The following is a 27683-nucleotide window of genomic DNA, read 5'->3' on the forward strand; positions in this document are numbered from 1 at the left end:
AGGAGATCTACTTCAGGTTATAGTTTTACCCTCGGCTCAGGAGCAGTTTCTTGGAGTAGTAAGAGGCAGCCAACTATTGCCCTATCTTCGACAGAGGCAGAGTACTGGGTTGCTTGTGGTGCTGCTTGCGAGGTTGTGTGGCTGCGGAGGCTGCTAGGCGAGATTGGGTTTCCACAGAAGGAGCCCACAGTCATCGAGTGTGATAACCAGAGTTGTATAGCTATTGCTCGGAACCCGGTCTTCCATGCCCGGACCAAGCACATAGAGATACAGCATCACTTTGTACGTGAGAAGATCTTGGTTGGTGACATCTTGCTACTTTATTGTTCGACGGAGGACAATGCGGCGGACCTCTTCACGAAGTCTCTACCTCGGCTACGCTCAGGCGGCACTCCAGCTCCCTAGGGTTGATTTCACAGCCAGGAGCTGAGAGGGGGTGTTAGAAGTCATCTCCTGTCTTTATCAGACACCAGGGCCTTTGTTGTGGGTGTGCCTGCATGATTTCACAGCTAGGAGCTGAGAGGGGGTGTTAGAAGTCATCTCCTGTCTTTATCAGACACCAGGGCCTCTGTTGTGGGTGTGCCTGCCCTTTGTAGGTGTTTTCTCATTTTTCCTCACTCCCCGTATTTTTTCCCCATTTTTCCCTATTTTTACCAGGTATGGGAGGCAGCTTTCTGCACCCTAGCTGATCTAGATACTGGCCGACTTGCTGGTCAGGAGGTTTTGGATGCTGGCCGACTGCCCCTTCTGGTCCCCGACCTCTCATGCATGCTGGCCGACTGGTGGATGGAGCTGGTCGTGGACATGTAGTCGGCTGCCTTTTCAACAGGCCGACTGCATGTATGGGGCCATATAAAATGGCCCCATGGCCCCCACACCACTGTATCTTGTTTTCATTTCGGGATCTTGTGTATAGAGAAGAGTTACACGCCTATCTCTCTCCTTCTGTTGTGCTATCTATTTTCTGCACTCTACTTGCTCTTGTGGTCTCAGATTTGGTTATCATCTCTGTTGCGTATTTTGACAGTTACAACTGTGCACATTCATCAAGTCTATCTCTGTGCATGTCTTGACTGGTTTAGTGCTGCACAAAAGGGAAGAACCAGCCATGGAGGTTTGAAGAGATAGGCAGTCATGGCTATGGAGTAGTAGACAGGGAGAGAGAGAATTAGAGAGAGAACACAATGCTCATGAGAGAGAGTTGAACACGACTCGATGATGTGATTGGTGCTTGATTGATTTTCAATGAAGTACATGTACCTTTTATAAGTACAAAGGTTTTCCTCTTGAAATCATTGCTTATGTCACATAACACACAAATATCTAGATATTATTGATACCCCTCTTAAGAGGTGGTTCACACACACATACTTTCGCACTCATAAGAGTGGGTGCACACGTAGGTAAGACCTTGATTCCCAACAGTCCCCCCCTCAAGGGATTACCTCGTACTGTGTCAAGGATAAATCTACGTTCTCATGGTTTCTCATGCCAGTTTTCATGGTCAAGGATAAATCACATGGCTCTAGTTTCATAGGCTAGTGATGGGATCCCTTGGGTAAAGTACACACAAGATTAGGTCACACACAGCTGAAAACAACACATAATGTTGACCAAGTTCACACACTTGGATCAAGGACACACTAGCCATAACATCGATAGAGATAAGGCCTTGCTTCCAACAAAACCCCTCAAGGGCTATCTCTCCTGCTATTGCAAGGATAATAGTCCTATTTCACATGCTTGCAGTGGTGCACCTTGGGTAGAGCTAACAACCAGGAAGAAGGACCAACCGGACCAACCAGATCACACGCAATCCACATGGCCTACATCATAAGGTGACAAGAGGTGGTTACAACCATGATAATCACTTGATCTAGAACATAAAACACAACTTGGTCTAACATACAAAACACAAACACATATCTTGACATAGAAAAGACACAAAGAACTTTGATACACATACATTTGTGCTTTGTAGCAAGACATTTATCATCACCCCCTACTCATTTGGTGGCTCAGTGATTGAATCATTACATAAAGTAGATTTTTCCTTTCATCCCTTGGAATTGATGCTATAGGAGGCTATAGCAACACTCTAACGCTTATAATGCACGCTAAATTTTGAAAAATGTTGAGAAATTAGGGTTTAATGCACTGATTAAGGAAGATCTGAAGAAAAAATGAAAAAGCCCCAAATTGATTTTTTTGTACCTTCTTGATGTGATTTTGTGTGTTGGTTCGTGGAGACTCCCCCCTTTTCGAAGTGTGTGCAGACGTGTTGTCGTTTTTGTTGCTGCTCGCTGATAGGCACCGCCTGATTCTAGCTGTTTGCTGGCCAGCAGCAGGTGCTTAGCTTAAGCTTTTGAAGAGACATGGACAGGTGTGACGAGGCGGTTGTGGAGGGTGCAGCAGCAGCAGTGCTGTACATCAGGTGGAGATAGTGAGCAGCCGGTTGGCTGACTAATGACATGGGGGCGTTAACACGTGGAGGTGCAGCAGATGGTGATGAGGACGGCGACCAACAGGCGTGTGTGCAGGGAGTAGCCTCAGCGATGGTGGGAGCAGTAGCACAGGTGAGGCTCTGATACCAATGAAGGGTTCAGTGCTGCACGAAAGGGAAGAACTAGCTATGGAGGTTTGAAGAGATATAGGCAGCCATGGCTATGGAGTAGTAGATAGGGAGAGAGAGAGAGAGAGAAAGAAAGAAAGAAAGAAAGAAAGAAAGAAAGTTACATTAATCGTCTTCGAAAGACCCATTGGGCCTATGAGACCAAAAGAAGTCCATGTTATATCTCTCTGCTCAAGAGAGAGAGTTGAACACGACTCAATGATGTGATTGTTGCTTGATTAATTTTCAATGAAGTACATTTACCTTTTATAAGTACAAAGGTTCTCCTCGTGACAGCACTGCTTATGTCACATAACACACAAATATCCAGATATTATTGATACCCCTCTAAGAGGTGGTTCAAACTTCACACACACCCATACCTCCTCACTCATAAGAGTGGGTTCACACGCAGGTAAGATTTTGGTTCCCAACATGTCTGGCAACTAACCCAATGTCGTGACAGGATGACATGGGCTTGCGATCCCTTTTGTTTTTCATTTTTTGACATTTCTATAACGTCTTGAGGGTTGCCATTTTAATTCGGTTGGGTTGTTTTGGCAACATAGAGGTTATTACATGCTATGCTCAGTATTCAAAGTCATATCACATGTTTTCTGTTAAAATGGTGCAGAATACAGCCATTGAATAGGTTCTTATGTTTGTTGAGAAGTGATCGGTGATCCCATTTTCTCTTTCAAAGCTGCTGTGCTATTGATTTTTTCTTGCGCGGTAGGTAACGTGGCAGGAGCAGGCATATATTAGCAAGCAATGAAGCCTGCCTTGTGGTTAGATGCGCTTTGCTTTCACTTCTTCAGATCATAAGTTTTGTGAAACGGATCGTTTACAAGAAAATTACTCTTGCACAAGTTTTTTTAGCACTCTTCATAACTGTGTTGCCTGTACAATTTTCAGGCTGAGCTTAAATCTGAAGTCACTATGTGTGCTTATCGTCTTAGCACCCACATTCTATGTGGGTGTCTAGCAAGGGTTTTTGGTTGCAGTTACCTTGTGTGCTCACTAAGACCACAAGGGGTTTGAGTGCTACTAAGCAGATCAGAGGGAGCGGCCAAGGGAGTAGGTCATGAGACTACTCTGCTGTGAGCACGTTCTAACTGCTGGGAAATTGTAATCGAAAATTGATGCTTTGATCATCCAAGAAATCTAAGTGCTCTGTTTGCCCATGAGTTTCCACTGGTGGTAATGTTTTTGAAAAAAAAGACTAGTATTATTATTTGTTACTAAATCTGAATGGTGATGCTATCAAATTTAAGGAATCAGCTGTTGGTGCTAGATAGATCTTTGCATTACCTTAATATTTTTCTTCTTTTCTTTTGGTCTAGATAATGGAGCACCCAATGAACGTTCTGTACGTGGACCTGCTCCAAGCAAATATGAATCTGATGAATATGCTTCGTGATAGCTCGAGCAAACACAAGTTGGATGCCTTGGCTGCCATCAATTCTGCACAAGTGACATCACTTTGGCTGAGTCTACAGAACTGCACGAATCGACTGATCGACAGCTCCAGCGGTGAGATGAAATTATGGTGCTTGCTATGCTGTGTGGCACTTATCTCAATGCTGCTGAATAGCTGAATGAGTTAATGTTCTTGGCTTTTCTTATTATTTTCCCCAGTAAGAAGACGGAACCTAAAACACTTATCTCAGGGTTAGGAGGTTGTTTCAGTTCAAAATCTGCCTTGGAGGATGGTTTTTTTTTTCAACCCTGACCTGTACAAAACTCCCGTGTTCTGGTGCATATAAAGCATTACTTTCTTTTTGATGAAATTGAATGTCTATCTAATTTCGATTTTTAAATTTCCATCATCAGAGTGTCCGTAGTCTCCTCTCACTCACCATGGATGGATTTGTGTGAAAAATTTGTGCTTATTGTGATACGCTTACCCTTACAGTGCCGTCCAACTAGTTTGGCTGGGTTTTGGGCTGCATTTTGGAACACCTATATAAACAGCGTTGTTATGCCGCTACGCGGACACAGTGTGAAAAACCCTGGAGTGCATCATCATCCAGCTTTCTTATTGATCTAGAGAGTCAATGCCCTATTAGTCATTAGTGTCAGTGTCCATAGTATGGATGGTTCAAAAATACGAGATTTTTGGACAATTTCAGCCTATTTTTGATATTTTTGATATTATTTCTTGGAAATATCCTAAAAAGGTGTAGAAAACTTCTAGAATAGGGTGACATGCAAAAAGCAAGTTGCTTTCAGCCAGTTTGGGAGATCTCATGCAAAAAGGCAGGGCTTACGAATTCGTGCGCGTGCGCGATCGCAGTTGACAGGCAGCAAACAGCACTTCGAGTGGGGAGGGAGAAGGAGTGACCTGGGAGAATTCTAATCAGGTGTCCTGGGGTTTTAACCCCCTTTCGAAGCCAACGGAACCATTAGATTTGCGGTCTGAGCAGCAGAGAAGAAGTTAATGTTTGGTGCGCGCTTTTGGTCTATCAGGGAGCTCCAGGAGATCTAATGCTTGGTGATTGCTTCCGTGAGACAAGGATTTTGTTTATCTTCACAGGTTCTATCAATACATAGTGCTTTGATTCATTGAGCTTTGTCTTTATCTTGTGTACCTCTTGTCTATTCTTTTTCTTCTCTTCTATCTCCTATTCTCTACTTCCTTCTCTCTCTGATCCCCGGTGGATACGATCTCTCGACTAAAACCCCTCCGACATTGGTGAACCCGACGTGAAAGGTCGTCGGAAGGAAAGACAGGATGCTAGAACCTTCAAGCACAATTTCTAGTGATGTTTTGCAGCAATTAGTGCGAAATATGAACATGCTTATGCAGGTACAACAACAACAACAGGTGATGCAGGCTCAAACAGAAACTGTTGTGATGAATGCTCTGCAAGTAGTAGAGCGTGAGATGAAGTTGTTTAATTGCAGGAATGTATCTGCATTTTTGCATACCTATGCTCAAAAGATGGAGTTCTTTGGGGTGGCTCAACTTGCATGGAGCTAGTATTTTGTACGGGTCACTGTACATGAATTGAAAGCCCGAGTTACTGAATTGTACATGCAGGATGCTAATTGGGTAGCTTTCAAGAAGACACTCAGGGAAGAATTTTACATTGAAGACACCAGTTTGATTACCCGCAAGACTTTCCAAGAGTGGGTTCTACAACCCAATAAGGGTCTTGTGGCTACAGAGTTATTAAGAGAATTTGAAAGTCGATTTGAGCAGTTAGATCTTGCAGAACAGCAAGCTCTTGCAAGTCAAAAAATTGAATTGTTTCTACAAGCGGCAGATCCTGAGCTTCAAGAGAAGCTTGATGATTTGTTAGAGGATCAGACTACAGAGACAGGGCGTAAAACAGAGTGGAGACATGTTAAGGAAGCTGTTACTGCACTGGTGAAAAAGCATAGAAGAAGAGAAAGATTGCATGTATCTAGCTTGCCCACTGTTACGGGCAAAACAGTTGATGTATCTAGTAAGCCACCCACTTTTGTGGCTAACCCTATGGCATAGTTGTTTCTCGTACCGGTACGAATGGGTTCGTACCATACGGTTCGTACGGTACGATATCGTACGGTACGAGATTTGTTTTTTTTTTCCCTTTTTTTAATGGGGGTTTTTTTGGGTTTTTTTTTCCTGCAATTTTTTTTTCTTCCTTGAAATTTTTTTTTCCAAATGCTTTAAAAAAATATAGAAACCCTGCTTTACGAAGATCCCAAATGCTCGCAATACTTCGCAACTTTCGTGTCCACTCAGTATTCCATATGGGATTGTTGAGAGACCTAAAAAATCTGGCGAGGTAGGCTGGTAGTGTACACTTGATTGGTAGGATGAGAGAATCTTGCTACATCACTTGGGGATCCCTGGTATAGGTAGGCTAGACAATTAGATTCTCAAGTTATGTACGAGGGAGAAGATTTGGACATGGCCATTTTGATCTAGAGAGGAGTCCCTAAACTTATCACCCTAGATGCACTCCTCGTATTTGTGCAAGGACGGTCCCTTAGTCATAAACGCTACACTGGGAGACCTTTGGTATTGCATTGCCCATCCAGGTTCTTTTTTGGAGACAATCGGGAGATCCATCCGGGAGAGACACATATCCATGTTCTGGTTCCTCAAGCACTGTAGACTCCTCCCCTCCCAACCTTCCCTCACATTCAAGCTTGAAGCTCCATAGGTTGTAAGTGTAAAAAATAAAAACCGTATTTTATCGTACGGTATCCGAAAATTTCATATCGTACCAAAAATTCCCATATGGTATCGTATCGTATGGTATCGTATTTTCGTACCGTGACAACCATGCCCTATGGCTGCACCTGTTGTTCCCACTGTTAGGGAAGATGTATTAGATGAATTGGTTAAAAGCATGGGGGATCTTCAGTTGAAGGTCGCAAAATTGGGTGAGAAAGGACAAGAGGAAAGGGGACGGGCAGTAGCCCCTAAACCAGGAAAAGATGTATGTGGTGTGATAGTTTGGAGCATGAAAGGAAGGATTGTGCTGCTTATCAGGAGGCCTTGGCACGACAGCTCATCTTTTGGAAAGATGGCAAGATCCATGCACAAGAAACGGGATTGCCTCTTGCTTTGAATTTTGGAAAGGGAGGTATGCAAAAGTTGTTGGAAGACTTGGCTGTCCGAAATGCTTATGCGACGGTACATGCTTCTACTTTTGGTCTACAGTTGGATAGAATGCCTGGCCAAGTGATGGTTGGTCCGAAGGCTGCAATATGGACACATGCTTTGCATGCAGCTGAAAAGAGGAAAGTTACTGATAGTGAAATGTCTCATGCAGGGCAAGACATTCATGACATAACTGGCTGGGAATCACCGGTAGATGCATATTCAATGTATGCATATCTAGCAAAGGTGCAAAACATGGATGTACTTGTGGAAGAGAAACAAAAAAGAGATGAAGATAATGCAGGGACATCTAAGAGAATGACAAGAAGAAGTGTGGATCAGCCTAAAGCTGCAAATCAGCCACCTCCTGAGCATGTTATGGAAGAGGTTGGGCAGGAGCAGGAACAGGATAGCAAACAAGAGAGCAAAAAGAAGGGCAAGCAGTCGGGTTATAAGCTGCAGTCTGATATTGAGACAACCACGGGATCTCAAGAAGGTTCTTGAAGAACGGATTTTAAACAGTCGGGTGGAATTCACCTTGGGAGAGGTGCTTGGCATCACCAAGCGGGAATTTCATGATGAAATCATTGACATAATTAAGAGGACGCGTCAGTTTCTTGGTGATACCCTAGTGCATTGGTGCAATTTGAAGAGGAAACTGGTGTGTTGGGCATTCGGCCTGAATATGAGCATGATGTAAGTGCTGGTTTATCTATGGAGGATGCTGCTAATCAGTGGACAGCATGTGGAAAAGAGAAGAAAGTGGCTGAAAATGCATTGTCTTGTAGCAATATGCATGGTGGAGTAAGGCAGATGCAACAATATGGGGAAGAGACTCCAGGATTTATTCCTCGGAGTCATTACACAAGAAATCACTGGGCAAGGGCTACCACTGAAACGGTAGTGAAAATAGGGGAGCGTGAAATTCCTTGTGTTGCTTTGCTTGACCACGGGTCTGAGATTAATGTCATTGAGCGTGGATTGTATGAGAATGGTGCATGGCCTGTGGACATTGATCATGGTTGGCGTATGAGGGCTGCAAATAATTCTTCGGGGGAGCTCTATGCTGCATGTCCTAATGTAAAAGTGACGATTGGTGATGTACAAGAAGAGCAACACTTCTTTGTGCAAGATAATTCCTCATATGCAGTGATTTTGGGACAACCCTATATTACAGGAGTGCGTATGGAAACAAAGGTGCTTGATGATGGTTCTGCTTATGCAAGAGCCAGAAGCAAGGATGGGATGAAAGCAGTCCAATTTCTTACTGTTTGTGTTAATCATCCTAGGAATTGGGATACGCTTCGAGAGTCTCCTTTGCCTCCAAATGCAAGGGAATTCAAAGACCTGGATTTTCATTGAGCACTGCTGTAATGCGGGGCTACAGTAGTGCTGTTCAGAGGATGTACTCGCCTCTTGATGGAATGAAGCATGTATTTACTGCTGGTTATTCTCAGTTTACAGCAAATAGTTCATGTTGGTTTAAGCCTATGGAAGCTATGTGCAAGGCTGAACGCATATCTATGAAACGGGCTACTAAGGAACTGAGAGCATTGGGGTTGTTAGCTGAAAATGAAGGCATTTCAGGCCTTTTTTATGGGCTGAATATTATTGACACTATGGCTGAAATTTCAGCAACTATACATGCAGAAAATGAGGCTGAAAATAGAGTGTTGTCAGTATGTTCTTTGGACATGTATGATGTTATAACATTGTTTGCTCAGCAGGAAGGATTACAATGGGCTGAAGCAGTTGTGGAGACAAAGTATAAGACGGTTGACTAAAAGGTGACACCAGTTGCTTTGCCGCTTCCACCAGACAAGTGAGGGTCTGTATGAGAAAGTGTCAAGGCAGCCAAGTTTACGGGATTCTAAAGATATAGGTCATCAGTTTACAGCTGAAACAGTACAAGAATTGAAAGTTGTTGCAGAAGGGTTTCTTTTGCGTGCTGAAAGAGATTGTTTTATGCAGATGTTGGCTAGGCATGGGAAAGCATTTACATTTCAGCCAGCTGAAATAGGTTGTGTGGATCTGAATGTTGTCTCTCCTATGGTAATATTTAATGTGCCACATGTACCATGGAACTTGAGGCCTATTCCAGTGCCTAAAGCTTACTTGCCAAAGCTAATGGATTTGCTAAATGAAAAGATTCGCATGAAGATCTTGGAGCCCTCTTCAGCCCCGTACTCAAATCGTTGGTTTACTGTGCCCAAAAAGAATGGGGCTTTGAGATTTATTCAAGATATGCAGCCGGTCAATAAAGTGATCGTAAGAAATGTGGGTGCAGGTCCTGTAGTTGATGAATTTGCAGAGGCTTTTGCAGGCAGAGCGATCTATTCTTTGGGTGATCTTTACTCAGGGTATGATCGGTTTCAACTTGCAGTTGAGAGCAGGGATATCACAACCATGAAGACTCCCTTGGGGTTAGTACGGATGTGTACTCTCCCGCAGGGTACAACGAACTCAGTGGCACACATGACAAATGCTATGAATCGGGTACTCAGGGATTTTATACCACAATTAACAATGCCCTTCTTGGATGATGTTCCAATCAAAGGTTGTGCAATGGATGAAAAGAATGAAGAGATGGATGCTCATGGGTGCAGACACTTTGTTGCAGACCATATTGTTGATTGTGAAAGGATTTTGACGCGTCTAGAAGAGATGCATTTAACTCTTTCTGGACAAAAGTCAGTCTTTGGAGTTGAAGAGGTTTTGATTGTTGGGCATATGTGTGGGCCCTATGGGCGAAGACCATCACCAGTGAAAATAGATGGGATTGATAGAATGCAAAATGTATGCACGAATGTATCTGAGGTGTGTAGATTCTTGGGTGCATGTGTGTTCTATTTGATATGGATCCCTCACTTTGCACATGTAGCTGATGCTCTATATCAGCTCTTGAGGAAAGGTCAGAGGTTTCACTGGGAAAGGAAGCATCAGAAAGCAATGAAGAAATTGAAGCGGCTCTTGAAATTTGCTCCTACATTGAGAAAGGCTGATTATTCACATGGGAAGCCTATCATTATTACTGTTGATACGAGCCCAATCGGGATTGGATGGGCAATTGGGCAAGATGATGAGGAAGAGCAAAGATATGCAATTCGGTTTGGTGACATGTCATGGTGAATGGTTTGAGCATATGAAGCCTATGGATGTAAAAGGCTATGTGGAAACAGGTGATGATACCCAGCATGTCATTACACATGTTGGAAGTGTACCATTGGTCATGCACAATGGTCAGACAAAGTCTATGTCAGATGTGCTGTATGTACCTTCGATCACTAAAAGCTTGGCCTCAGTTGGTCAAATGGTGGAACATGGATTACAGGTTCGTTTCAACGAGCATGGATGCTTCGTTGAAGATTTCAAACATGGATGTAGAGTGATTGCTAAAGGCAAGAAAGAAGGAAGATTGTTTAAGCTGGATGCTGGAATTCCTGAGCTAAAATCAGCCATGTTCTCAAAGAGCAGAAATGTGGTACAGGACTGGCTTTTCCTTCCTCCGATCCCAATGTAGCTTCCCTGTGAGAGCCACCAGCGAAAGAGGGAGCCCCCTTCTTGTCTTTCTGTTTTCTACCTCGCTTGAGGGATGTACATGTTGCTCCATAGGTGAGCTGCTGTGTAGTTTTTTAATGGACGTTTTTTGTGTATGACTAATGAAGAATCTTTTCTTGAAAAAAAAAGGTCAAAGATATATTGCCACAGGCAGTTTTAGAAGTTTTGCATGGCATTTGTGTTGGATTTTTTGATGTTGCCTTTGCGAAAAGCAGATGGAGCTGTTTGGTGGCAGCATGTTTCTCACACATGCCATCATGCCTTTGTTGAGAGCTTGCGGTGGTGAAGTAATCACCAACATCATGCCTTTGTTGAAAGCTTGTGGTGATGAAGTAATCACTTGCTGCTTGGAATTGGAAGGCCTAAGCATGATATTTTTCTTTCACATGAGTCCGTTCCAAGTATTTGAGTGTCATGTGTGGTCAGGGGTGCATGTAGCTGTGCATCCAAGGGTCGTTTGGACATTGTTTTGAAGGGGGACTGAAGACAGGATAGACCGAAGGTTGCCAATCTTTGACATAAGTTGCTCATCTTCATCACAATTCTTTCTAAGGCATCTGCCTTACTGCCATGAGTTGCAAACACATCCTATGCGTATATGGGGCCATGCCAGTGTTATTGGTATCGCGGGTGATCTCCGTATTAAATACTGAGCTAGTTCATTATGGGTGTGTTTGTGCCTATTTTATGCTGTCATGTCGGGATTGATTGTGTGGATTTTTGTTTTAACTGACATGGTTGACGCTTGTGAGATAGGTGATGAGCAGTGTGATGGCACTGACTGAGGTGCTGCATTGATGATGGTTTGTACATAGCGCGTGAACACCCACTATGGTTGTTGGGTATCTCGGAGTTAGTCTGGAGTTTGGTCAAGTGTCCTTAGTGGTGTGAACACACTACGTGTGAACACCCTCTTTTTGAGGGTCAAAAGATAAGGCCTTGATGCCTATAAAATTTGGGTAGATTCATTATCAAAGTGAATATCATTTGAGTTGTGCAAACTTGCTCTCTTGGCTTGAGTTTCTCATCTCTCTCCCCCTCTTACTGTCTCTCTCTTCTACACACTCCACCATGATGATGATGTTTTATCCTCCATAGCTGTATGTGTGATCCTGTGATATCCAAATTTCCAATATGGTATCAGAGCTTTGATTGTCATCTCCATCATCATCAGCCTCGTGTTACTCAAGATGCTGCATTTTTTGACATTGCCCACAGAAAAGTCACCATCACCTCTCCTTGACGTTTTGTTTCTCATGCCGAAGCTTTGCGTTTTGGTGTGGTGATACCCCACAGGTTTGAGAAGCGATATTCACAAAGCTGAAGGTTGGCGACCTGTTCAGGACTGCCCATGTGCAGGAAAACGCACGAGAACACCATCTGTGCCACTGGGCTGCCCTCAGTCCAGTCCCTTGCGTTTTTTTATATCAATCATCGTTGCACGTCATTCTCTTCAGAGTCGCCATCAGTGTTACGTTTCCTTTCCTCTGCCTTTGTTTTACTCCTCATCCCCGGCCTGTAGTGTTTCTCTGCTGATCAGCCAGTAGCCACCGTCTCATCCATGTCGACAGCAGCATCAACACCATCTACAAGCTTCTTCAGTCACCTGACTGTTGCACCTCTTACTGTGGTGTTCACACCCTCTGCCGCCTGTTGTGCAGCCCCGACAGCGCCGCTCCCGCCCCTTGCCTTGCTTTAGCACCTGCCTTGGGTGGGCTCCCGCCACAATTGTAACTCCTTGGCTCCATAATCTCCACTCGCCTCCAACTTGGTCCAGCGTCCAGCTCTCCAAGGGGCCAACCGACTGTTTATTCACCTCCCAACTGACCGTGCGTTCACCTCCACTTCTCCCACTTCTACTCACTTACAGTGCCCTTTACCCTGACGTTGTTATCGCCATGTGTCCCATGTCTTACCTTCAAATCAAGATATTGTTCTCATGCATGTTCATATGTGTGCTTGATCCTACCGAAGCAGATAGGCTTCCCCTACAAATGGCAGTAAGGGATATTCACATGAGCTCCGTAGCATGGGTGGCATGGGTTTCCTCGAGCATGCCATTCGTGTACAGGCTTCAAGCTGCAACGGCTTGGAAACGACGTCGAAAAAGGATCTTCATCAGCATCAAGGGGGGGATCTTCCTTAATTTTTAGTTTCGGTTGTGGATTGGTCACCATAGTAGCAATAATTTAAGAGGGGAAAAGAGAAATTGAAGTGCAGAAAAATAAATGCAAAAAGATAAATTTTTACTATATGTCACTCGAAGCAGTGGAAAGAAATTTTACGCCTCACCTTGAGTCGAAAAACCTGCCATAAGTAATTCGCACAAGGTCGGCGGACAAGACTGGTATCAAAGTACTAAAGTCCAATGGCCCAAGTGATAATGGAGCTGGTATTTTACTTCAATTCAGTTGTAGGAGTGAAGAAGTCAGCTTTCAAACGCCGTAGAGAACCGAGGTGGAAAACATGGAAATTGGAGAATTTTTCTTCCATTTGCAGGCTTCTGGAAGTCTGCGCAAGAACATCTAAAGTTTGGCCTCCCACTTGTGAAAAGGACAAGAGTTTTGGGCTTTGGACACTTGAAAAATCTTAATAAAGTGTGGATAAATGATGTGATAGCCTTAATACTTGTGTTGATCCCATATACAAGATTAAGAAAATGTAAACGAAGTTGTGTGAGCTCATGATTTTTGGTGTTATCTTGTTAGAGACTGGATTCTCTGTTTCTCTCACCAAAACAACCTTTTCTTGCATATAGGGATAGCACATGTCATGGAGAACATCCCTATATAATCAGCTTCAAGAGAGGTGAAGGATAGAGTTTTCCGTTGCCCGTTCTGTTACACATGAAAAGGGTGCCGCTATCTTGAATGGATTTCGGTTAGGAGATAACGTAACCACTTGTTTAGGCTTTGGCTCTATCCTTTGACTCTTGCTTTGTTGAAAGGTATTTCCTTGCTCTTTCTTTGCCCAAAGGTCAAAGCAAGCTTTCAAACCTTGGTATTTGCTAATTCTGTTTTCTTCACGGCTTCTTGAGACCAATTTTCCTTTGCTCTCTACAAAGCCTTTGAAATTTAATTTTCTCCACAAAATTTTTGAGATGTGATTATTATGCACGGTTTTGAAAGCTCCAGATTCTCTAAAAAATGAACTTGACCCTCCATCCTCAACCCTTGACGGCTTATCCCTTGCTTGGACAAGCTTGCACCTCTTCATGTTCCTTGATAAATTGCAAAGAACCATGGGATCCATATATCCCATCAACTAGCAACCCTTCCAAAATTGAGCATTCTCCCATGCCCAAGCCTTACTTTATAAGGCAAAATCACAGTAAACTTGATGCATAATCCTTCTTGGTAGTTCCGTGTGTATAATGTAGACTTCTAAAATCTCCATTATAGACTCCTGGGCAGCTTCGAGTGACCTCCAATCTTTAAATGAACCATGTAAAGGCATAATCTCATAATAAGTTCTCTTCCTATGATAATGAGTGTGCCATTATTTCTTTTCTATACACAAACCACGATAAAGCAACACTCTTAAGTAAATACACACCAATCTAGGCTTAGTGAAACCTATGCTCTGATACCATATCAAGAATGTGGAATCATGCTAAGCCTAGTCTAATCACATGATTAGCATATGCTTAAGGGGGCTCATAATAATCAAGAAAACTCATAATGATAATTAGCACACACTAATACAAGAGATTAGGCATACTCAATTCAATCTCTTTTGCAATGTTTGGGAAACCATACAATGAGAGGCTTCTAATATAGATAGCCTCTAGCCCCACTTGCTTTACATGTGTCCACCCATGTGGCATCTTTCTCTCTTGACCACCTTACACTCCATGTGGCAACTTGTGGCATTCTCACCCATCCGACTCACACAAGATAATATCTTGCACACTTAAGGTGCATTCATACACAAACTTTCTCAACACCTTAGCTTACATATTTCAACATGCTGAATTGTAAGAGACCGCCTAGTGTTACCATTTATACCTTTCGAGTTTGGTTTTTTCTTACCTTGTCCTTAAGGGCAATTGTTTCCTCATTTGGGGCTGGGTGACGGGTCATAACTGCCCAAACCTATGTTGGATCCACTCGTGGGCGAGGGGTGGGACATTTCAAAGTGGTATATTAGCTTGCACTTGATCTTCTACCAGCTTGCCTCTACCTTTGTGCGTGCTATAAATGTGAGGGATTGTTGTGCCGAGATTGAGGGGTGGGCTTGGGGCTTGGGGCATGGTCGTGTGGCAATCAATAGCAAGGGCATTGGCTGCATAGGTTCTTCCCGAATCTTCTTGCAGCTGTTGGTACTCCTAAGGAATCCCTGGAAAGCATATGGTGATTGGGAAGGACATGCTTGGAAAGGGAGATATGTTTCCATTTGAAAAGTTGTGGCCTCTTGCTTCTGTGCAATGTCCAACCTGGTGTTCATGGGTTTGGATTTAACAAGCAGTTGTCTTTTCTCTTAAGGGGGTGTCATGTGGTTCAATGTACGCTAGTGCAAGTTGTGATTGAGGAGGTTACACCTACTATAAGCTAGATGCCATGAGCGATTTGTTCTGCATTTTCTTTACCTTCTTACAACAATCATGTGATGATGGCTTGCAAGAGGTATTTGTTTGTGCATTACTTTCGATTTTAGTATGCTGTAGCATCAGTCCAATAAGAAAATTTCTCAGCTGAATTTCTTCACAAGACACAGTAAAAGGCATGCTAAAAACGTCATGAAAGCACTTGATATCACATTCATTTGTACTGTGCATGGATGCTGGCTTCTAGCTTTATGAATTAAATGGGTGTGAAAGTGTAAGGATTCTGGGAGTTCCTTTTTTGATTGATCTGGCATTTCCAAACTGATGGATTTTTTTTTCTCATACAGTTATTGGGAAGAAGAGTGAACAGAATGGTGTACGACAACTGCTTGAGAAGAAGGATGGACTGTTTCGCATGAACTTAATGGGAAAACGAGTGAATTATTCATGTCGGTCTGTTATATCTCCAGACCCATACATTGCCGTAAATGAGATTGGCATTCCACCGTACTTTGCAACTCGGTTAACATACCCGGAGGTCAGATCAATTCATCTCCTTCAATAGTTGGTTTCTGTGCAAACTTGTCATGTCCCTTGGTTGATTGCCTAGGAGTTCAATAGTGCCTTTCCTTGCATGCTTTACAGAAAGTCACACACTGGAATGTTGATAGATTGAGGGAAGCTGTTTCGAATGGTTTCTCAGTCTATCCTGGTGCGACTCATGTGGAGGATGAGCTCGGGGTGGTTGTCAGTTTAAATAATCTAACTAAATCACAACGCCTTGCCTTGAGTAAAACTCTTTTATCTACTCCGAGTTCGACCACGGGAAGTACTGTTGGCACTTTTGGTGGTAACCTCGATAGCATAAAAGCTACTGGGAAAATTGTCTACCGGCATCTTCGAGATGGTGATGCGTTGCTAGTCAACCGTCAGGTGCATGCTTTGTTTTTTTTTTGGGGCAAAATTGAAACATACTGATCTGCATCCAAGCTTTTCCTGAAGTTTTCTGTTGAGCATTGTGCAGCCGACTCTTCACAAGCCTAGTGTGATGGGACATGTAGCTCGTGTTTTGAAAGGTGAAAAGACCTTGCGCTTGCATTATGCAAACTGCAGGTTGGTTTGTTATGATGTTTTTGAGAAAGAATGATAGTAAAGGGAATCCTCCAAGTCATTTTGAAATGCTTTCTCCTTTCTTCAGCACCTACAATGCAGATTTTGATGGTGATGAGATGAATGTTCATTTTCCACAAGACGAAGTTGGAAGAGCTGAGGCATATCAGATTGTGAATGCAAACCAACAGTATGTTGTCCCAACAAATGGTAATCCCATCAGAGGACTAATTCAGGTAAATGGTTTTATCAAAGTACATCTTTTTGGGCATGCCTGTAGAGTGGTCTGGCGAGCTATATTAAAAGAAAAAGGTGTTTCACATTATGATTTGTTGAGAACTCTCCTCATGCCTAAAAAGATGTACTTTCTTTATGTAACTATGACTTTTTTTGCTACTGAGCCTCGTTGATAGTTATTGGGTTTTGAATGGGTTGTGGTATCATGCTGTTTCCACATCAAGGCCATTTGTATATGGTTGGCACATTAGGTCTCTCTAAGACAGGCTCAACCCTCCCTATCCAGGGGTGCACATGGGGTCGCAGAAAATTTATCCTGGATGTTCTCCCATACAATACCTTCAGAAGTCTTGGGGCTGGTCCACCATCTTAGATTAGGTAACCGGAACCTTATCTTCCAGCTTTGGCTATCCTGTGTGTTATAAAGGAAAGAGGGGTTTGATTTTTTGCTTGGTTAGTGTTTTCCCTGGTCCTTAGTAATCTGTGCATGTTGTTTGAGCTCAAAGAGGAAGAGATATAAAGAAGCGAAGAGTAGAAAAGACATAATTATTAACAATTAAGAGAAGACCATGAGGAACTCTGTGACATTGTTAGTCCATAAAATTACATCCAACTTGCATAGTGTTACATCTTGAGGTGTAGCGGAAGCTCTTAATAGTGATCAAAGCGTGTGTTAATTTACTGATTATGGAAAAGATAACGGAAGAGAGAGAGAGAGAAGCAAGAAGCATACATAATGTACCTGATGGGGTCCCAATCACTTACTTAAGACCCCACCCCTCGCCCCGGTCGTAACCATTGTGGTATCATGCTGTTTCCACAACAAGGCCATTTGTATGTGGTTGGCACGTTAGGTCTATTTATGACAGGCTCAACCCTCCCTATCTAGGGGTGCACATGGGGTTGCAGTTGATGACAACCTGTGTTTTCTATACAGCATTGTTGGCTGAATTTGCATATGCTCCTGCTGTCCACCCTTGCTTGCGTTTATATTTCTACTGCTTGCCTGGGGCTTAAGCATGCATGTGGGCTTGTGGTGAGTGCAGATGGCTGCGTGGGCATCATTATATGCTGTTGGCCATCCTCTACATTCCAACTGGGGGCTTTCGGACAAATATTCCCATTTCCATATTTTTAATAGGCGGCCCTTTCATTTGGGTATTTGGGCCACCAATGGGCTATCCTGGCCCCGTCCATGATCTTATAAATGCATATTTCGATCATCTTGTTACCTTGCTAGTCACCTTGGAAAAGGCTTTCACACAGGTAGACATTGACTTTCCTAAATGATCTAATGAGTGTTCCAGACATCTGACCAGAGGTCTAATAAGTGCTTGGGAGACCTGTACGTTAAGTACAACTTGCAAGTGGCTTACATCTGGCTTGTGGGACTTGCACATGAACTTTGACACTCATTGGACCCTAGACCTAGACGGTGCGAGGTGACATGTCCCTAGACAAGGGCTCACAAAATGCACAATGCCCATCAAAAATGACTCAGTGTATTGATTACGGGGCACCCTAGTGCAACATGTGTGCACTGGACATCCCCTCGTGCGACCTTCATTCATGGGAGTTACCCTGCCTGTCCACTTCTTTCGTGCCCACACTCTCTCTCCCTCTACTCGTCTTTTGTCACACACCAACTGGCATGAACCAATCCCTAGAGCAATAGGACCAAGATATGCTGCAAGGAGCAGATACATTAGAGTTTTAAACAAAGCACACCGTATCACATGCGTGGCATGTGGACATGCTTACTTTCAGTTTTGGCTATCATTAGGAGCCTTTTTAGGCATTGACGAGTTCTTTTTATGGGATTTCTGGTAATTTGCTGTCCAAGGACCTGGCTGACAGTAATTGGGTAATGATAGGGGCAGTTCCATGGGCCTATAAATAGGCAAGAGCAGTTCATTGTGTAGTCATCTGATCCCAGGCTTTGTGGTAATGTGCGCCTAAAAAACTTAGCTCCTTCGGTTGAGGATAGGTCGTGGAGCTATGGCATGTGGATTTCAAATAGATTTGGTTTGTCTTTGCCTAGTGGTGGTGGGTGGACTCCCAGTTTTGGCTTGAGATGTATACCGACTATCACCAGAATTGCATTATTTATCCTCACTTTGGTATGTGCTCCAGGAGCTTCTGGATAAAAAGTCTCTAGCGGATGCATATGGAAGTTGCAGCACGTCGCCCAAAATGAAGCCCTTGCTACTCTGCTTTTGTTCATCTTTTGTAGTCGGAAAGAAAGTGTGACACATTTGTTTTGGTTCTTGTTTGCTACTCCTGTACAGCTGTGCATGCACGATGTGCTCTGAACAATCGTAAACTCAAAAAGCAACATCGGTTTATGGTTATTGCTATTTTCTTCGGAGAGTTGAGGTTTATCTTTTTGATTATATTTGCACCAAATTTAATGAATCTTATCTCGCTTATGTGTTGTTTGCATTGAAATAAGATCCATGGGGAAGATCTTCTCAACTTGTGAACTGTATATATGTCTGAGTAGAGCAAAATGGAATTTACATTTATTGACACTAGACCATAGTCCCTAACTTGTAAGTGACCTTTAATAAGGGCACCCTCTTGAGTTATTTTAATTTTGAGAAGCCCAATTCAAGGGACTGTGATTTTGGAGGAGATTCCCCAGTTCACATCAGCCATGCAAGTGGAAGTAGCTATCCAAATTTACGCGACTGATGACTTCTGAGTTTGCCACATGTACAGACTTCTACCTTTGGCTGACCATTTTCCCTCAAGTAGGCTGACCATTTTACTGGCTAATCAGGCTGACCAGCAGGCACTAGGAGGCTGCCCATAAATGGACCCTTCGTAGCAATTTTTTGCCCAACAGTTCACAACAGTATTTCTGTGCTGTATTTTTGATTTTAAGCTTTAATCTATGGTCTATCTTTTTCATGTTTACATATGTAAGGCAAACCATATAAGCATCAAAGTTGGAGATTACACGTTACTTTATGGTTTATGTAAGTTTACTTGTAAGCTTTCTGCTTCATCAACGATTAAACACATGCTGGCAATACCATATAGGATCACATTGTCAGCGGCACTCTGCTAACAAAGAAAGACACATTTTTGACTAAAGAGGAGTATCAAGAGCTCGTTTATTCGGCCTGCATTTCTTCTGCTCCACCAACTTATTTAAAGGGACAAAGCCAACCAAAAGTTGGTGTAATTGAGCATGACCGATCTATCATTACATTGGCACCAGCAGTCTTGAAGCCTAAACCCCTGTGGACTGGAAAACAGGTAATTGCAGTGAAGTGTATATGGAAATCGTATGCCTTGTATCTACCTGCTAGCACATGTATGCTATTGACTTTCAGTGTGTCCAAGATTTTAACTTTGTTCAGATCTCAGGTCATAACTACGGTCCTAAGTTATGTTACATCTGGGAGGCTTCCCTACACAGTTAAGAACACTGGAAAGGTCTCTGGAGAGTATTGGGGGCGGAACAATGGTGAAACAAAACTGAGGATTCAAAAAAATGAGTTGCTTCATGGTGTAATTGACAAAGCACAGTTTGGAAAGTATGGTCTTGTGCATGCTTTTAAAGAGTTCTATGGAGCTGATGCTGCTGGCCAACTGTTATCTGTTCTTAGCCGATTATTTACATCTTTTCTACAGGTGAGAGGCATGCTTTTGTAATATTGTCTCCATTTACAAGAATTATCTTTTCTTTTGTTTATATGATTTTCAAGAGAATCATTTTTTAAACAAATTGGATCTGAAAAAAAAAAGATCAATTGTGCTGTGCTTCTGTGGCAGATGTTTGGGTTTACTTGTGGAATCTCAGATCTGCTTTTAGTTCTTCAAGGAGAACAACATAGGCAGAGCAAACTAGCAGCAGCTCAAGAGTTGGGTTGCAAGGTTCACAAACGATTTGTAGGTCTGGATGGTGACATGGACCTAAGTATGGACTCAAATAACTTCTTTGTCTAACTTTACAAGTGTAACTAGATTACATAAAGGGCATTATTTTATAACAGTCAGTTATCATTTAGGCTCTCTTATGCATTTATCTTTCAGGCATTCTTGTGCGCTTTGTGGCTGTTTGCATCTTCCTTGAATGCAGTAATTAAAGGGAACATGTTTCATGTTGTTCCTCAAAAGTCAAGCATGGGAGAAAGCTGTTGCACTGTCACGTTGTATGTAATGCTTAAATTGATTGGCAACTGTTGCCCTTGTGATGTTGTACGTGATATACCAAGTAATACTTGAATCGATTGGCAATTGTAATGCATTCAAGTAATGCTTAAATTGATTGGCAACTGTTGCCCCTGTAATGTTGTATGTGATACACCAAGTAGTGCTTGAATCGATTGGCAAATTTGTTGGTTACATATTACAGGCAACACAAGCAAAGTAATGGGGTTACATAAGCGGCAGAGAATCTCAATTTTCAGGTCCTCCATGTGGATGTAGAACATGCCCACAATCATCCTCTGAACTTTGTATGGTCTCCTCTGGGTAGTGGATGTGGCTTCAAGATTGGTGGTTTTGCAGGATGCTGTGGGTCTTCGGCCTGCATTCTCAAGAAAACCCTCTTGTTGGGAGGACCGAACCTATCTTGGCTCTTTGGGCATCCTTATTAGACATTGCCACTGATGATAGCTTGCTGCAATTGTTCTCAATTGTTTATACATTCATCATCATACCACTTATTCTGATAAGTCACGACTGTGACCTGCAAGAGATTTACCTTTGTTCTCAAAGCCTCTGTAAAAGATGGCGCTCTAATGTAGCTAGACGATGGATGGTATGCAGATCATCATAGAGTTGACTTGGGTACACCTTTTCTGATTGGTGGTTAAAGTAGATCTGTGTGAGAACCGAGAGGTAGTTTGATGGGGCACTGGAGCTTCCACCATGAGGAAAGAAAGTAAACCCATTGGAATGGGTTCATTGAGATAACCCATTGTAATTAATCAATCCACATGACTGCCTAGAATCCGATAGGTAATGACCATATGTAAAATTACCCCTTGATATCCCGAACGTCTCCTACAAGACAATCATATAGCAGAGAACACATAGATGAGGGGTGTTGGCGGCTCACCTTCGAATCATTTCTCCTGTGGAGCATCCCCGAGCTATGAGGCTAGACCAAAACCATGACCTCGTTCCTCACCTTGCCACGATGTCCCATACCACGGTAGTAGCCCACCCTGTTGAGGTGTGCGGCTACAGCACCAGGTGTAGGCCTTGCTTGGGTCTCAATCTCCCTGCAAGGGATGTGACTTATGATGAGACAATAACTCAGTGGGTGTGTAGCCTAGTGGTGTGGGTTTAAGGCATGGAAGGGGGAGGTCCCGAGATCATATCCCCGTAGGCTCCTCGGCAGCATCCTGGCTGTTTGCTGCTATAGATGTACCTTTGGAAAGGAGACCGAGCTGCCTTCGGATGGGCACTCAAGTTGCTACTACAGAAGGATATATTCAAGGGAAAAAGAAAAAAGCAAGAAAGCACACTTATTAAAAACTAAAGGGCTTTCCACGCTAATAAGTGTCCATAAGTCACTTATTTTATGTGCGTCCCTTCTCGGGCTACCTTGGGTAGAAGCCTAGCCTCACATTACATGCTATCCGTTACAGCTTATTGCGTTCGTAACATTCTCTCTTTTAAACTAGACCCTTGTAAGAGACTCCTCCCAAAGAATCACCCAATACACATGCATAAACAAGATTAGTACAAACAAAGAAGGGTGTAGGAAAGCTCACCACCCATCTGTAGGTTTGCGTCCACAAACCACCCCCTAGCCAAGGGTTAAGGTTCCATTCCCACGGGTCTATGCCAGTTAGCCCTGGCGTCCCATACCACCAGTGCCTGCCCACACTCGGCAAGACTACTCATGATCCGCCATGTCCATGGCAGGAGTAAGCCTCTTGGTCTAGGTCCAGACTACACTAAATCAATAATAACCCAAGACTCACTTATATAGTGCTTATTGTAATTGGTATATACTATAAATCAGAGAGAGTAAGGGGAAACTTGAAGAATCATAGCGAATTGGGGGAAATTGGAAAAATTGGGGAAACCGGAAAGAATTAGGGGAGAGAATCAGCTCAAATTGGGTGAAATTATCGGAAATTGGGGAAAATTGAAAAGTGGGAAAAATTGCGAGAAAAGTGAGGGTGCGGGAAAAAATTGGGTGAAATTGAATAGAATGGGAAAATTTAAATTGAGAGAGAGAGAGAGAGAGAGAACTATTAATGTTTACCAAATACCCGAAAGGTCTATGAGACCATGAATAGTACAATGATACGATGGGTATACAGTGCCAAGGAAAAGGGATGTGAAAACTGAAAACTGAAACATGACTCTGCAAGGCTCCTGATTGTAGATGTGGCTATGGTGAGGGCATGTCATGTCGTGGAGAATCTCCTGTGCATGGCTGGTATGAGAGAAAGAAAGAAAGAAGAAAGTTATATTAACGTCTACGGAGACCTATGAGACTAAAAGTAATACAATGGTACCATGGATATACTGAGCCATGGAAAACTAAAAGAAAAAGTAAAAAAGGCGGTAACATCGCACACCACGACAACATCAATATCGCGCACCACTTTATGTACCGCAATAGTAATTTATCGATCCCCTGGATCTCTATCAGTAATTTTTGCTAGTCTTTTTTCGTTCCTTTGCCAGGTGAACCCAGAGACATACAAAAAGATATAGGCAGCATTAGTTGCCAAGGACTAGCGAAATTACAAAAGGATTTGGGCGGCATTAGTCGCCAAGGACTGGCCAAATCAGAATAGCGAAATTCTTAAGCCATCTCCATCAGTTCGGGAACCACATGTTTCTTCGAATCATTGTGATGTACTTACTTAAAGGAAAGTCTTTTCATAATGAGTGACCCTCGAAACCGTAATCGGTTAATATACGACGTAAATCAGGATCCTGTGTAGAGTGAGATATATTGTGATCAGCTAATGACGATACCCGCCTTGGCCAGAACGGATTTGATGGTGGAGTGAATGTCAAGCCTCTGTGATGAGAGCATGTCATGTTGGTGGGGAACCTCACGAATCTGTCTCTGTGTGGTGGAGGCTCCTCATGCTTTGGGTTGGGGAGGTCTGGCTCGCAGAATGGATCGAGCTCTCTCGCTAAGAACTCCTCTGGGGCGTGGAGCTGGAGTGTGGGTACGGGTGGTGGGCTCTGATGTCATAGTAGAGGAACTGTTGTGGGCACTGGATTCCGATGTGGATGTGTGTAACACAAAGAAATCTGTGATTTCTCTCTGTGAGGTGTCCTGTCAGAGCCAAGGCTCTCTCTGAGCATGCTGCGTCAACACTACATCCGTGTGTCATCTGAGCTCCATCAAGTACATGCCCAAGCACCTTTGATGCTCAAACTGTATCACCCGTGTGAGTGGTCTGAATCCCTCTCGGAAGAGGCAGTGGAATCTCCTCTGTATTGAACAGACTTCCATCTGTATCCTCACCTCTGGAACCCGATTGCCTTGGCATTGATGTGTCTCTGCGTATAAGACCAAGTCTCTCCCTCTAAATTTCTCCTCGAACAGACCTGCATCTGTCCTTAAGGTGCCATTGAAGTTCCAAACCGCAATCTCTAGCTTGGTCTCATAGGTCTCGCAATTCATTTGGCACATCGCTCGGTGATGATCACCCTCCCATCCCTGTACACTGCCCATTTCCCTACCTTCCGTGCATCCAAGATGCGTGGCATGCACTCCCTCCTGTGTGCCACGTGTGAGATCGTTTTCAAGGTATGTCTTTTCTCCTTTTAGTGCCCGCCTTTTGGTAAGGAATGCTTGCCTCGCCTCCAACCCCGCAAACTTGAGGATGAGTGCGCGTTCCTTGGTGGTGTCTTTGCCCACCCTCCATGCCTCGACGAAGGGGGTATCAGGGATATCTAGGTTTCTGCATAGTGCTATGGCATCCTCTTTCGGTGAGGCTTCTTCCTTGCATCCCACCACTCTCACATTCAATGCCCTAATCTTCCTTCTTTTCTCCTCTTCAAGTGTGTCATTGATGATGTTTGGGGATGATGGTGGGTTCCGTTGCTTCTTGGCAACCTCAATCCGGCTGCCCGCTTCTTCCACTTGTTTCTATGTCTTCTTAATCATCTCGGCCCGTGCGGTTACTCATGGTGAGTGGAACCATGGTACGCAAGTTCTATGTGAGTGCTCTCGAAACACTTGCGGATGAAATCATCCTTGGTGGAGTCTCGATGGGTGACGCATGGTACTGAATTAATCAATTTATGCAACTGGTTACCCTAGACACTCCTAAAGGCATTTACACAATGCTTTTGTAGGAGGAGTTATCATTGAAAGAATTAAAAACTCTAGTGCGTGAACTTGACCTTGATTTAATCTTCATAGAATATAGGTTGGAATTGAAGTGTACATGGCGATCAAAAGGATACAAGCTCAACTTTACCCGTGGTGTAAAACAATCTCATGAGCTTTGAACTCCGGGATTTGTTAGGCCTGCCCACACCCCAAGCTCATCCTAAGTGGATTCCCTTCACAAAGAACATGAAAATGTCATGTTTGGAATACTTTGAACAAATAATCTATATGCAAACTAACCCCCCAAATTGCAAGTTCTTTTTGCTTGAGTATGTGTTGAAAGCAAGTGTAACTATGGGATGTAAATGGATTGTTGCCACACAAGCTAAACTACACTTCGCCAACAATACCAATCACCTTGAAGGTCGATAACATAGAGTTCGTGGTACCATTTTATGACAATGAAAATCTTACATTGAAGGATCTCTATAATGCTAAACACAAAGAGCTATTAGCTTCCTCCTAGAAAGCTCCTTTAGTTGAATAGTGCCTTCTCCATCAACAACTCTCTCTGATAAATCCATTATTCGTTCAACTCCGACCTCACCATCAAGAAACAGTCTCCTATCTCCAACTCAATAATCTCGCAGTTGATAGCAGCCATTCCTAAATACGTCCCACCAATCATGTCAACACCAACAACAAACATCGAATCTTTTTTTAGCAAGGGTAACCAGGTGCAACCCTCAATGTCAATAGGCACTCTTCCCAAGGGTATAGCCTCTCCAACAACTGCCACTGCTAATGAAGACCTACTCTCTACGTCATCAGGCCTCCATGTTGAAGCCTCTGCTCGAAGAACCCCTTTTCGACCAACCTCAATAAAGGAGTCAAAGGCTTAAATCACTGAAACTTCGTCATCGGCAACCCCTCTTGTAAACATCCCTAATGTGGCGACGACAACACCGAAGGTCATCACTGCAATTGGTAAATCCACTGACATGACCTCGACATTTGCATCCCCTCTGTGCTGACCCAAGCCTCATCAAGGTTGCCCCAAACCCACAAACACGAGTGCTTTCTCACAAGCTCATGCCAAGAAGGGTACCAAACCATCACTGCCCCACATTTTATATGCTGGTTTGCATCCTGCCCAGAATGGTTTTGTGCCTCATAGGCAGATTCTTGATAATATTGCTAATACTTACATTGGGATAGAGTATGCCGAATACACTCGTCAGGATGTTCTTATCATGCGAGTAGACATTGAGAAAGCTTTTGATACCATTCGATGGGATTTCATTGCAGCTGTTCTCGCCCAATTGGGCTTCGGTCGTTGCATGCAACATGTGGTGCATTGGCTCTGTGTGGATGGCTCTGCCCGCTGCCTGTTGGCTGTTGCTCTCTCTTTCTCTTGGACATTGGGCCGCTCCATTCTGCAAGGCTGTCCTCTCAATGCCTTGCTATATGCTATCGCCACTCATCCGTTACTGCTATACATGGATGCTTTGGTTTTGGAGCAGCGCTTGCATGGCATTGCTATTCATGGGGGGGACACCTTTTGTTAGCCAAGCTTATGCTAATGACTCCTTTTTCTTCTTGCGCAATTCTCCGTCAAATCTTCAACACTTATGCAAGCCCTTGATCTGTATGATTTGGTGGTGGGGTTAAAAGTTAACTTTGCAAAATCAAAACTCCTGCCTTCGCATGAGCGTGATTGGCATTGTTTCTTGTGGCCGGGCCTCTTGCTCGCTCCTGATCATGTGGTGCGGCATTTGGGGTACCCCATTGGTTGGCACATTTCCTTGTCACAGGAGAGACAGTGGGTGCTTCAAAAGCTTTACCATAAGTTGGACCACTGGAAACTTTCCACTTGGCCACTTCATGTTTGCCTTCGAATTGTCCAGTCCATTATTATGGCTTATGTGCAATTTCATTTGCCGCGCATTCCTTGGTCCTCTTTGGACATTCAACAGTTTATGTCCAGACTCCAGAGCGATAGAATATCTTTGGCGTACCAAAACTGACCGTAAGGTTGTGCGTCTTCTCAAATGCAGTTATGTTTGCATGCCAAAGATGCATAGGGGCTTGAACATCCTCAACATACATGTTCATGTGCTTGCTCGCAAGGCCATGTTCTTGCCTACTTTCTTGAAACAGCGTCAACCTTGGACACTCATGCTTTCTCACTTGTTTGCCTCTCTCGGACAACACCATTTGGGCATTGGTTACCAGCTATCCCGGATGTTATTTTCGGGCATTTTCAAGGTCGCATTCTTGGCTGTCCGTTTTCTACCCATTTGATTTCCGATTGGCAGCAACAGCTTTTGTCACGTTTATCATGGTCTGGCTGCCCTTCGGATCTGGGCAATTTGCTTAGTCAACAAAGTCTACACTGGAGTCGGGTCTTTGATTCTCCTATGGCACTTTTTTAGCCTCGTAAGGCTTATTTTCTACATCGCTCAGGCATTTCTTTGGTGGAAGATGTAGTGGATGACAGTGGCCGCACACTCTTTTCCAAAGGCTCAGACACAATTTCATATGGGGATCATCATTGGCCTATATGGCATGCCTTTTCAGCAGGTGCGTCGCCTGTTTTCTCCTCTTCCACTGCTTGATTGGAAGTTTGATCGGGGGCTACCAGGTTATTCCACTTTTTCTTTTGCCGATTTGTCTGCCAAAAAAGCCTACCGTCGTCTTCTTCTGCAACCATGGATTCTGGAGCATGGCAATCGTTTTTGGCATT

The 27683-nt window shown here is 43.5% G+C and overlaps 1 protein-coding gene across 2 annotated transcripts in view; it reads left to right on the forward strand.

Annotated features, from left to right (window-relative positions):
• NRPA1 (nuclear RNA polymerase A1) overlaps nucleotides 1-27683 on the forward strand; it is a 102592-nt gene that overhangs the window by 29514 nt on the left and 45395 nt on the right. For both annotated transcript variants that reach the window (XM_086816325.1, XM_086816326.1), the window contains exons 7-14: nucleotides 3955-4144; nucleotides 15663-15853; nucleotides 15961-16248; nucleotides 16340-16428; nucleotides 16514-16661; nucleotides 19708-19926; nucleotides 20038-20304; nucleotides 20446-20590. In XM_086816325.1, coding sequence (XP_086672451.1) covers nucleotides 3955-4144; nucleotides 15663-15853; nucleotides 15961-16248; nucleotides 16340-16428; nucleotides 16514-16661; nucleotides 19708-19926; nucleotides 20038-20304; nucleotides 20446-20590 — 1537 coding nt within the window. The remainder of the gene's footprint in view (nucleotides 1-3954; nucleotides 4145-15662; nucleotides 15854-15960; nucleotides 16249-16339; nucleotides 16429-16513; nucleotides 16662-19707; nucleotides 19927-20037; nucleotides 20305-20445; nucleotides 20591-27683) is intronic.

Source organism: Cibotium barometz, chromosome 22 (genome assembly GCF_041138505.1).
Source record: "Cibotium barometz isolate CiBa-2024 chromosome 22, ASM4113850v1, whole genome shotgun sequence".
Lineage (NCBI taxonomy): Eukaryota > Viridiplantae > Streptophyta > Polypodiopsida > Cyatheales > Cibotiaceae > Cibotium > Cibotium barometz.